At 51.6% G+C, this 12,610-nt stretch overlaps 2 protein-coding genes across 2 annotated transcripts; one reads left to right on the top strand and one right to left on the bottom strand.

Annotated features, from left to right (window-relative positions):
• Positions 1-1,912: 1,912 nt before the first annotated feature.
• Positions 1,913-8,248, top strand: LOC119109332 (facilitated trehalose transporter Tret1-2 homolog). The gene is made up of 3 exons (XM_037232943.1): positions 1,913-2,012; positions 2,272-2,404; positions 6,870-8,248. Exons 1-3 carry the CDS (start codon positions 1,938-1,940, stop codon positions 8,246-8,248), a joined length of 1,587 nt encoding a protein of 528 aa, XP_037088838.1. The 5' UTR covers positions 1,913-1,937.
• A 1,845-nt stretch (positions 8,249-10,093) lies between these two features.
• LOC119109330 (SOSS complex subunit B2-like) lies at positions 10,094-11,896 on the bottom strand. The gene is given in 6 exon segments (XM_037232940.1): positions 10,094-10,183; positions 10,286-10,418; positions 11,031-11,092; positions 11,094-11,132; positions 11,290-11,399; positions 11,728-11,896. Coding segments are annotated over 6 exon segments (501 nt in total). The 5' UTR covers positions 11,795-11,896.
• Between the last annotated feature and the right edge of the window lie 714 nt (positions 11,897-12,610).

Genomic DNA, 12,610 nt, shown 5'->3' with positions numbered 1-12,610 from the left:
AAAACGTCGAAAGATGTCGTGCTCCGCGAAGACGGCATAAGATCTCAGCCAGGAAATCCCTGTGTGAACGGCAGGCCCTAAAACCCAATTAGGCAGTATATCATGCAATAGTACTCCACCACAACCCTGTGCGCCACTGGAATGAACTAAAACAAAAAACTTGTGGGGCCGAAGTTGATTATGGATAGGACGAATGAATGTGGTTTATGATGATAGTTGGACAGATGCGTGGGGTTGAAGGAAAGTCGGTAAATTATGCGGATCAGTGGAAGCAACGGCAGCTCAGCCTAGTGGAGAGGGGGACGTATTATAAGTGCATTTAAATCCACTCGTGTTAACGCCGATGAGATACTGGGAAGGCAGTAGGCAAGATGCCCGGCAGGGTGTATCGAAACCCACGTTATGTCAGGCGGATGTAGCAGGAGAAGAACCACTCCACGGACTCCTCTAAATGTTTAAAATCCTAATCCTAAATAAATATTATGGTGTTCCTAGTTTCAACCCCACCCTCCATACTGAGCAGTGAAGTGCCTATATGTCTCGCAAGGACTTGGTCAGCCTCACAGTCGCATAGAGTTCTGAAAGGAGCACAGGGTGCAGTACATTACCGAGTGCAGTTTTCTTTGTAAGACGGCCGGGCTGCATGAACACGTGAGGACACTACTAGCACTGAATGGGAAGGACATGAACTTAACGAAGGAAGGTAGCGCCCTAGAGCCACCTTTAGAGCCACCTCTTGCAATGCGTAAGAGTTTCTGAAGACCCAAAAATCCTCAAAGAATCAATAATGGAAAAGTTGCAAAAGTTGCACAAGCACATTGTATGCAAAACACGCGCCCCGTTGCAACGCTACTCTAGCATGACATGGTTAACACAATTTTGACAAAAGATGTTCACTGTTTTCGTTCAGGATGTTGTACGCCCCCGACAGCTGGTATACACCATTACCCGAAAAGATGGTTAAAACCTCACCCCAGCAGCTCTTGTTTTGCCCCGGCGACCTAAAGTCATAGCCGGGGCTGGGGGAACTTACTTCTGGCTTCAGGCCAGGAAAAAAGCTACGTTAAGCCGGCTTGGGCTATCCGGCGCAAAGCAAGGGACAGGGGTAGGCTACATTACGTTAAACCGGATAATGCTGCCCGGTATCAATGCAAGAAAACGCGCTCGATACTACGTTAGACCGGCTAATTTCGTCCGGTAGCAAATGCAAAGTAAGACACGAGACACACACACACACACATTCAGTGTATTCAACCATCACAATACGTTTGGATAGCGGACGACCACCTCGTCGCAGCAAAGGTTTTCCCGCGCGGCAAACGGCGGCCCCCCGGCTCGGCGGTCAAGTTCGTCAGCGACCTGAACCGGGTCGCTCCCCTCACTGAGTGGGGGGGGAGCGGCCCGGTACGACCTTGTCGTGTTGTGTAATGTAATCCGAGAAAAGTCCTAGCTACAAAAAAACGGATTCCTTAACCTATGGGAAAAAACCAGCACGTTTATGCCGAATTATGCTCGGAACAAACCCTTGCAAATGAGAAAAACCAGCACGTTTTGGTCGAATTGTGCGTGAGTTAGTTTTGTGTGTCCTATTCGCAGCCTAGCGAGGAGGATCTCCTTAAGGCGCGCCCCAGCAACTCGCAGGTCAACCACCAACCCGGACGATGGCATGCCGCCGCTGGGGCGCGCATGCGCGGTGTGCTGCGGCGTACAGCACGCGTCCCCGCCGCCCAGCGACGGCGGCGCACCTGATGACCGCCGCTGCGCACCACCAGCCGTCCGTGCTCGACTGGCGCGTGAACCCCCATGCCGGGTCACGTCCAGCCGCCTGAGCTCTCAGCACGGCTGGGCCGGCCCCATATAAGGCGGCAGCGCCCGGGCGACGTCTCGTACCGCAGATCTGTGGATCCTCGCCAGCGCCAGCTCCCGATCGGCGAGGAATGGACAAGAGTCCCGAGACTGTTATCGAGATTGCAAGCTACTTTGGAAGAATCAAGCTCAGGAAATGGCCACAGGTACGCACTACGAGCATATGTTTTACTGCAGTCAAAAGTGGTGAAATGCTGCTTCGGTATGCTATTTCCAATTCAGTCTGTATCAGCACGAATATGCTATGCCTCACTGCAGCCTGTTTTGGAAGCCTTGGTCGAAAGGATGTGATGCAAGGTAATATCATGTTGCCGGAGCGATGAAATGTGTCGTGCAGTTTGTTCCCTTGGATAGTTAGGCCTATCTTCAAAGAACGCTCGCGACTTCATGTGGTTCCCTTTTCAGTACATCGGCACGGGGCTGGCGTCCATGACGCAGTTCTCGATCGGCATCATCATGGCCTTCTCTGCGATCCTGGTTCCCCAGCTGCGGGCTGATGCGAGCCTGCTGCTCTCGCCGGAACAGCAGAGCCTGCTGGGTAAGCGGCGCTCCCATAGCTCTTTATTCTCACGCTTGTTTTGCGAGTGGAATAATGTACTAGTTACTTCGCTAGTTTAGGAAGGCAAGCTGTCGAAACGTTCGGTGCCTTCATTTAGTTTTCCCTAATGTCTCATGGCATTGCCTCTTGGTGCATGTCGATCAGTTTGGTCAAATACATTTTTTACTCATAATTCTCCGGAACCTGAATCGCTGCACACACTACGTGGCTTATGATATATGCGCAAAAGGCTCGGCTGTTGAGGGGTGTACACAATTCATGCGGCGTGTTACTCACCTAACTCAATTTGGCATCAGAACACCTTCACATTCTATGTTGATTATCGAAAGATTATGATGTAGACGCTAGATAAACTCACCTGCAGCGACAAAATGACTGTCATGGCTCAGCGGTGGAGATATAACGCAAATATATCATATGCAATGCAGCGCATTTAATAGATATAAATTGTGCTTGCATAGGAGTTATTTAAATTTCATAACACAAAGCGATGCTCACGTACGCATCTTCTCCTATTGAGGCTTACATGCTTTTGCCGTTCCGAATTTCAAGACACATAACTGAGTCCGAGTGCAACTGAGTCCGAGTAACCCCACACATAATCGGGTCCGAGTGACATCATCACACATAGTCACACACAGTCCGACATCACATACAATTAAGCCCGAGTAACCCCACACAGAATTGGGTCCGAGTGACCTCACATACAATTGAGCCCGAGTAACCCCACACATAATTGAGTCTGAGTGCATCCTGACAAAACCCACGTCATGTACGCTGATGGCTACTAGAGCCCGAGCCTCTTCAATGTTCATTTTAATTCAATTTGGGATGCTAAACCTATGAATGTGGCGCACTTCTCAGGGTAAGCACATATGGATCAATGCATACCGATGACTATCGACGTGTTGCCAGGCTTTCTGATAGACCGGATGAAGTAACAAAGTGGAAAGATTAACGACATTGTCAGCCCGTACGAAAACTTCAGAGTGCTTCGGATTCACATGCACGGACCGATACTAACAAGCGCGGAGAAACCAGACCGATTAAAATGAGACAGTTGGGCAAACACGACAGCGCACTCAGGACACTAGGAAACAGGACAGCGTACTCAGAACACTAGGAAGTAGGGCAGCGCACTCAGAACACCGGGAAACAGGACAGCGCACTCAGAACACTGGATGACATCCGCACCCGGAGCACGACTCCGTGAAATACACGTTGATGATAGAGATGACAGCGAACGAAGAAAATCGTGCATTTACGCACGGGCCCATACGCACACTCGTGTTTCGTATGCCGATAGATCAGTGTCCTACAGGGTCATCGGGGGCGCTTGCTGCACTGGGCTCTTGAAAACGTCCGTGGCTGCCGGAAATGACACGCCTCGGCAAGTGCCCGATGTGTTGTTTTCGATCATCTAAAAACATGCATTGCGTAATTCAATAGGTTCGTGTACACCATATGGTGGACGTTGCATTCATATCATTCTATTGTACAAGAGGAAGTGATGTCATTGAAAAGTGCATCGCTCGGGCAGGACGCAAACATACATTCGCACCTCAACTAGCATACTTGATCAATTCTGCCGTCCAAAGGTAAAACCCCATATGTTCATTTCTGGCCATTTTCCGCTATTCATGTCATCTGATTCGTCTTCTCATGCTGCATTCAGATATTTAAACCAGCATCACGTAAGCTGTTCAGTGCAGTTAGCGAGGAACATTATCCACATAGGTAAGACAGCAGTATTAGCCTTATTCCTCAGAAAAACATGGAGAATGGAGATATGGTTAGGTTGATATTTCGGCAACATACAACCATACTACTGTCTTATTTAAACCAGCAGTTCAAATTTGCAAACGCTTTTAGCTAAAAGAGAGGGCTAGAAGCTTGTTGAAAATTGGACTTATCTCTTTAATCACCAAATTCAACATGAGTAGACGAATTAGACGACATGAAAACGTAAAACGGCCAAAATTTGGCATATAGGGCTTTATCTTTGGACGGCATTAACTTCATGAGTTCATCTCTTCTGGTAGCAACGCTTTGTTGCGCCTCTATAATCAATTGGTAGAGCGATATTTGAACTGAGCAGGGACTTGCGATCATGCATGAGCTTTCAACTGCTGCATTGAAATACGCACGACCTGGACGTTGATCGTATCCCGTTACCTAGCAATGGTGGTGTGGTTAAAGGAAATGCACACCGTCAAATTTAAGCACGTTTTCCACGTTGTTACGCTGCGCTTAGATCTACACTTCCGCTTTTCTTAAGGACAATCGTGCCACCTTTTGAATGATTTCTGGCATTGGCGTCGTTAATTTTCAAATCCCTAACTCTAATCGTCGTATGCTTTCACTGTGAGGAGCGTAACTGGCATGCAAAGTCAGCCGGTGCTCGACCACAGCCTGTCATCATTCGCCAACCGCATTTCCTTACGGTAGCCATGGCTTGCAATAGCGCCTACCAGAGGCCAACGCGTTTGACCCATGACATCGTGTGCTCTTCTCTGTCTTTCAGCATAGCCGGCCGGCCGCCCGGCACCGGGGGTTCTCTGTCTGTTGTGAGTTAGCGCACGTTCTGTTCATGCTTTGACCCAGCTCCGGTGTCTGGCTAGCAGACATTGGAGGCCATTCCGCTGTGTTGACCGCGTTGTCTGTTTCTTTCAGTCCATTACTCTTTATGATTAGGATAGTATGCGTTAAGCCATGTGCAGTGCATCATTCGCTGGCCGTGATCATTGCACCTGCGCCGGCAGCAGTACAATGACTGGATAACCGAATAGGATTTGAAGTGACAGCATGTTTGCATTCAAATATGAGCGTCTTTGTCTGCGCTGGTAAGCCGTCTGTCTGAACTGTCTTTTAGTCTGCGCGACTTCTCATATCATCAGTCAAGTAAAGCAAGGATTTTGCCAGTTTAACCAAACACCGGTCTATGCCATTCGTGGCGCGGGGAAACGAGAGTCGCCGTCCATGAGAAGAAGGCAGAAATGTGGCCGTTTAAAATGACGCCATGTGAGTGGTTTCATGGACTCTGTTGAGGTTCTACGGCTGCAAATATTTACACTTTCAAGCATGTATGTCGCACAGGAGCCATTATGTTCAACATTTGATTTGCGTGAAGGTATTAAGGTTCCTTTTAAGTATAGCCACTAATATGAGGCACCGGGCCTTGCTGATGAACCTGCATATTGGCTGGCAGGCATGGAGACGAAGACAGGCTTCTTCAAAGCTGATTCGAAGCTAAGCCAATGACATAAAACCGTTGTCGAGGCAGAAACTGGTGCATTTTGAAGTTTGGAACTGCGGAGCCGAAACCAAAGCCATTGTTTTCGTATTTTTTAAACGTCAAACCCGAATCCGAAACCAGCGGCTTCGAACCAGCACAGGTCAAGTCAAAGCCGAAGTCGATGCTTCGAATTTACACGGAGATATACGGAACCGAGGCCGAACGCGTTAGTTTAAGGTTGCGAGGCCGAGGCCGAAGCCAAATACTGCATTGCTTTACCCAACAAAACTTTGTTGGCGTGTGCTAAATTTATACGAGGTCAAAATGGCGTCGTTATTTTGCGGAGTAATTGGGACCAGGCGTTATCTTTACAGGCGAGCTTCGTTTAACACTATCGTCCTTGTCTTCTATTTGGTACCAACACAGCGGTTTGGACAGTTAGCTGCCTGGCCATTGTCAGTTCAATTTGTTCCGAGAATAATCTGCTGGGCTGGGCTCTCAGCCATGTACGTTTTGCAGCTTCGTATATTTGTGTGGATGTTGGGGAACAAAAAGGTTAAGGTTGTTTTTGTGAGGAAGTCGCATTTTCAATTAATAAAAATCACGATAACATAGTGGGAGCCAGCAGTTCAAGGTCACGTGAAGCCGAACATCGAGCTATAATCCAAAGATTGCTCGAAACCAAAGCCAAAGCCGCCGGCTAAAAAAAAATACCAAAGCTGGACCCGAAGCCAGCTGCTCAAAATGGCACGAAGCCGAAGCCAGTCGTGGTAAATGACCCAAAGCTGAAGCTGACCCTAAAGCATTGAAGGAAAACTGCGGCTTCGCAAAGCCAAAGCCGAGGCTGGCTTCGCTCCCATACCTGGTTGCTAGTGAACTTCGTCTCTATAGTCGTAACTCACTTAACTGTCAAAAGGCCTTAGCTAAACCAGGCTAACTTAATCCCAGCTGCATGCTGTCACTTCACTTATCCAATATCAGTATCGGTAATCGGTAACCACGAGATCACCGATTTGCTGACTGGGTCGCCTAGTAGCTGCGTAGCGAGAGAAAATATGCACGCACCCTTCACTCTCCCAGCTAAGACTGCCCGTGAAGCCCTCACCGGCGCGTGCCCTATCCTCGTCTCCCGCCGGGCCCTGCGCCGCGCCGCCGCCGCGTCGCTGGTGTGGGAGGCCGCGCGCGCTGACTGGGGTCCGTGTCCGGCAGTGTCCATCACCACGGCGGGCATCGTGCTGGGCTGCGCGCTCAGCTCGGTGCTGCTGCGCCTGATGGGGCCGCGCCGGCTGATGATGCTCCAGGGGCCGCCGGCCGTGGCCTCCTGGCTGCTGGTGGCCCTCGCCAGCGACCTGCGCCTCGTCATCTGCGGCCGCCTGCTCGTCAGCTTCCTGAACGCCACCACGCTCTCCTGCTACACCATGTACATCTGCGAGATCGCTAGCCCGCAGGCACGCGGCCTGCTCTCGGCCGCGCCCGAGGTATTCTGCTCGCTGGGCCTGTTGGTCGGCTACGCGGTGGGCGCGGCCGTGCACTGGTCGCACATGGCACTGGCGCTCGGCCTGCTGCCCAACGTGGTGATGACGGCCGGCTTCTTCTGGCTGCCCGAGTCGCCCGGCTGGCTGACGGCGCACTACTGCTTCGAGGAGGCGGCCGCGTCTTACCGCTTCTACCGCGGCGAGGACTTCCCGGCCGAGCGCGAGATGCAGGCGGCGATGCAGCGCGCCGAGAAGCGCGAGGACCGCGGCAGCGTGGCGGACGTGCTGCGGCGCATGGTGCGGCGCGAGGCGCTCGTTCCCATCCTGCTGGTCACTGGCCTCTTCGTGCTGCAGATCCTCTCCGGCATGCTGGCCGTGCTCAGCTACGCTGTCACCATCTTCCAGATCTCGGGCTCGTCCGTCGACGAGTACCTCTGCGCCGTCATTCTGGGATGCACACGACTCGTGTGCAACGTGCTGGCGTCGGCGTTTGCCGACCGGTTCGGTCGCAAAACGCTGCTGATCGCCTCCAGCCTTGTGTCGGCGTTGGCACTGGTCGCACTCGGCGGCTTCTTCTTCGCGCAGCAGCGCAGCCTGCTGCCGCCCGGCGGCGCGCTCGGTTGGGTGCCCATCGTCGCGCTCATCCTCTACATGGCGGCGGCCAGCTTCGGCATCGCGCCTGTCACTTGGATGCTGCTCGGAGAGCTAATCCCTGCCTCCGTCGGCATGGTGGCCAACGGCGCCATCCTCACCGTCTGGGGTCTCGTCTACTTCGCCGTGCTCCAGGCATTCCCGTTCCTGACGCAGGTGCTGGGCGCGCACGGCACATTCTGGGGCTTCGCCGCCTGCTGCGTGGCGCTCGCCGTCTACACGGGGCTGCTGGTGCCGGAAACGCGCGGGGTCGAACTGCAGGACGTGGCGGCGCTCTTCCGGCGCCGGCCGACGCCGGACAAGAAGGCCGATGGCACGCAGGACCAGCGCTTGCGCAATCTGTATGGCGCGCTGCCGCAGCCGCGCAACGCCATCTACCTGGAGAACCAGGCAGTGATTCAGTATGTGCGCCGGCGCGCCGAGTCCTGCACGGGCGATCTGCGCACGCCGGCTGCGAACTAGGGGGGCTGCACCGCCGGCCAGTGGCATAGTCCACCACCCGGCTCGTTCACGCGTCCTTTAAACTGTGCTTATCCGTGTTCTGTATGTGTTAACCCTGCCAACGCTATGAGTTAGCTTTCGCTAGCCGTGATCGTGTTAGCTCCAGCTGAACCTCGAAGCCTAAGCTAGCCGTGGATCCAGTGCCAGTTAGATCTAGCTTTACGTTGCTTTCTGTGGGCCGCTTGTCCGTTGCAGAATATATAGATATCTCGTGCCAGGGCATCTTCCGCGGCACCAGAGTCCAAAAGAACGGGGGCGTTAGCGGAAGACCATGCAGTGACTGAAGCGTCCGTGCCTGTACAAACGTCGTCAACCCACGCCGCGTGCAAGTCGATGCTCTGTGATCTAATAAAGCCATGTCAATACCGCCGCGCGTGAGTAAATTTGAATGCACGACAGGCATGCCAGAGAACGACTGTCGTTCTCGCTCATCCAGATAGCAACCGAATTCAACAAATGTTCAGGGACAGGCGATGAGAAATCACTCCTTTTCATGTTCCATTCTTCGTTCTCGTGTTCATGTTCCATTCTCCAATTATTCGTTCCGTGACAATTAAAAGTGCATACCTACACTGTCAAACACCTTCCAAAACAAATTTCAGCCCCACAGATTAATTGCGTTGTTAACAAATCAGCCCAAGAGAGAGACCCACTTCACGCACTCGTGAGGACGCGTGTACTTTCACTTCGACGAAGTTAAAGGTTGTTTGGCTGGCTACGGCGTCCTGTCCTCGTGATCTTCGGTCTGTACACGTTGGGACTCGACAGCACGGGTCCATCAAAAGCTGTACCTGTTTCGGTCGGAAATCGCTAAACCTAGCGATGTCAGGAAAATTGCGTTTTTTCACCAACCTCTACGAACACGACACATTTTTTGGACCCCTGCACAGGTTGTCAGTACACCGAATTGCTAGGTCGGCAATTTTTTCAACAAGCCGACAAATTTTTGTTCACGATTTATTCATCTCAGCACCAGTAACTGCGACCAGCAGGCTGATCATCGTCCCACCAAGTTGTTCGCGGCACGAATGTACAAGCACGACGTTCAAACGCATCCAACAAAGAAGACGCAAGTACAGAGGGCATGACACATCTTCACGGGACGCCCGAGCGCACACCATGACACGAAACACATCAGGACCTCACAGGAAGTTTGAGCACTCTCGCGTCTAGCACGTACCGACAAACACCAGTGTGCACGCTGGGTTGGGACAAACCTCAGCTCAGGCACCTCACGGACACTGGGATCCTCCTCCGCACAAGCTTCCTTCACCGAAAGGACGAGTAAAATGCCAGTTGAGGCAGTCAAAAGTCCAGCACAATGTTCGGCAGCGGCGTAGCAGGCCACGTGGGAACACGAGCCTGGACACTTCTGAGTCTCTACAAAATGGTGACAGGTTCAACTGTCATGCTGTGGCACCACGAACAGCCGCAAACGTCGCTGCAGCACGGCACGCACGATTCCGCTGCGATGCCCTGGCTGGCAGTGGTCGTTCTGCAGTCCTGTCGCCCACAGCCACTCCAAAAGTGTGCCCAGTCGGCAATCAGCTGAAACCCGTCATGCCGTCTCGACAACGGTCCCACCGGCTCTCCCGCCCGTCCCGCGGGCGCTCACGCGTCCCACCGGCTGCGATCCGTCCCACCAGCTCTCACACGTCCCACCCGCCGCTACGCACTCACTGGACTTCGCGACTCCCACCGGCGCGTCGGCAGCCCCCACCCGGTGTCACGCGTTCACCAGCTGCCCAGCTGGTCCCGACTCCTGCCGGCTCGCCGCTCCCGCCCGCCGCTCCGACCCGCCGACCGCTACCGCTTGACGCGCGGGTCGTTTTTGGCGGCGCGCCCGCGGCCCTGCTGGGCGCGGCCGTAGGGCTGGCTGCGCGGGTCGCGGCCGCCCTGCCAGCCGCCGCCGCCGCCGCCGGCCCCGCGGTGCGCGCCGGCCGTCCGCGGGTCACGCGCGCCGTTGTGGCTGCCGGCCATCGACGGCGGCTGGCCGGCCCCCGTCGCTGCCGGCTGCATCTGCGGAGGCGGTGACTGTTGTTGCTGTTGTTGCTGCTGTTGTTGCTGCTGCTGTTGGGACTCGACCTGGGGCTCGCTCATAAAGGGCAGCTCTGAGAAGACCATGCAGAAGCTGGAATAGGGCAACCAGGATTATTATAAAATCATGGCACAAGCGAGTTAGATCTCCATAGCCAAATGGACGCCCAGATTTGCAAATAATACGGATTCTGCTCATGAATGACTAACAGCACAGTACCAGGCCCGTTTCATAGCTATGTACCACATGATGGCAGCCTTAGTCACCCATTTGTTGGCATATGACAAGTAACTACTGCACTAGCTGACACAGATGTTTACTGTTCTCCAGTGCAGATATGCACGAACATGATGGACTCAATTAAGACTAATTTTCGACCTAATTATCGAAGCATGAAGTGTCTTAGATCACTCAAGTACAGATGCACAAATTAACCAGTGAATTGAGAAGGTGGCAATGGCAATGAATGAACAGAAGTCATATAGAATGAGCAGATGATGTACCCAACAAAATTGTCCACTCACAATCAACACAAAATATATTACAGTGCCTTACACCACTGTTCACATCTGGAAGATGCTCGGAGGCATGAGGTATTCCTACGGGAAAACAAGGAAAGGTAGCTGCTGCGTCACGTCTGAGCAGCCCACAGGTAACCAGCGACCAACGCCAGGAGAACTGCAAACCATACAACTCTCTACTCACTCTCCAACCCGCTGCAGTTCACCACCTTTTCCCACATACAGGGTCAGGCAGTTCTTCCACACCTGATGTGTACCCCTTTGTGACGCGAATTATGTCTCCTGGCTGAAAAATCGACAATGTGTCATTCAACAACTGATCAGGGTAGTGTCATGAAAAACATACATGGCATGATGGACAAAAGGGAACAAAACACAGAATTGAAGAGTTTTGTGATCTGACAAGCAAAGCATCCTTGCACTTACACAAGTTGTGTGTTTACCTGTAGAAGGGCACCTGGTTCATCCCACACGGACATATTGATAGACCCAGACCGATCAGCCACTCTGCATGTCCGCACATCATGTCCCTCCTTTGTCTTGTTGGGTCGCCCTGATGGTACATGGAAGGCAGCACTGAGATTTTAGTACAGCATGCTGCTGGATGGCAGTCCACAGGACAATATAGCAGGGGTGATCTTGATTAGTGCATGTTATGTGATGCAGCATGGAGCAGAAAGAATTGTTATCAGGAATAATCACATTACCCTAATATAGTGATTTTATGTGAGTGATATCAACTTATTCTTGAATCAGATAATCAGGATACCTATCTATGGCACTAACATCATGTGGAAAATCCTCCTTCGTATGATGCAAAAATAATTATTTTGTAGAGATCAATTGTAAATGAAAAAGGATGGATAGGGTATTAAACTCACCTATGTCCAATAAAATGAGGTTTATGTTCAGGTTCTTAATACCTGGCTTCATGTCCCTTACTTCCATGCTTGGTGTTGTTATCCTTGTGTATAAAATGTTGACGCATATATGAAAGGGCTAACTTAAAGCAGGTACATCTGAAATATGATGACCTGCACGGACAGACAAGCAGTTAATAACTGGCAGAAAAAATACTTATGATATTATTGTTAATCACATTGTTGCTATATGTGGATCCCATATGAATATAATCATATGCATCCCAACATATATATATATATATAGATGTATTTATCATTGCCACAGATTTTGCTCCTGCATAAACGCACTCCACTGGAAAAAATCTCCAGTTTTTATCAGTGAACCGACGGTGCTTAAAATATAGAGAATTGATATTTGCATTTGGACGTCGCTCATTAACACGGCTGGTCGTCGCTACTGTTTGAAAACCCAATGGCGTGCACACCAGCAGCCCAAAGTGCGAACCACACGACCACTTCTGGGACTTGTATGAAGTGGAAGTGGGGATACATGTTCATTTGAGTCAATTTTACGCTAATATTTAGAATCCCAGATGGTCAACCCACCCCCCGTCCGACCCAACTCAACTCGTGCGTCTTGTGTGATACGAACAGCACTTAGACTGCGCTACTATTTGGATCGGTAGCGCCAGGCTCAGAGCAGCCGGAGAAAAGACTTGAGACAACTACATTCTGGGTGGGCCACATAAGTCTTCGTGAAATCGAAAAAAAAATCTGCATTTCGCCTCGGATGAGCATCGTCTGCTGGCGTGGCTGGTGATCTTTGAGGGGTTTGAGGTGTGCATGGATAGAATGCCAAGTTCTCTGTAATTCTAACGCTTATCTAAACTTAGGTGCACGA

The sequence above is a fragment of the Pollicipes pollicipes genome, unplaced genomic scaffold (genome assembly GCF_011947565.3).
Source record: "Pollicipes pollicipes isolate AB1234 unplaced genomic scaffold, Ppol_2.1 Scaffold_7231;HRSCAF=8579_pilon_pilon_pilon, whole genome shotgun sequence".
In the NCBI taxonomy this organism is placed as follows: Eukaryota; Metazoa; Arthropoda; class Thecostraca; order Pollicipedomorpha; family Pollicipedidae; genus Pollicipes; species Pollicipes pollicipes.
The sequence above is the reverse complement of the archived record's forward strand: the minus strand, read 5'-3'. Positions and strand labels throughout refer to the sequence as shown.

Bases quoted from the DNA above. Each gene is read 5' to 3' on its own strand.
- LOC119109332 (XM_037232943.1), top strand. From the start codon at position 1,938: ATGGACAAGAGTCCCGAGACTGTTATCGAGATTGCAAGCTACTTTGGA. The intron at 2,013-2,271 runs GTACGCACTACG...TTCCCTTTTCAG, and splicing joins AGCTCAGGAAATGGCCACAG to TACATCGGCACGGGGCTGGC. The intron at 2,405-6,869 runs GTAAGCGGCGCT...CGTGTCCGGCAG, and splicing joins GGAACAGCAGAGCCTGCTGG to TGTCCATCACCACGGCGGGC.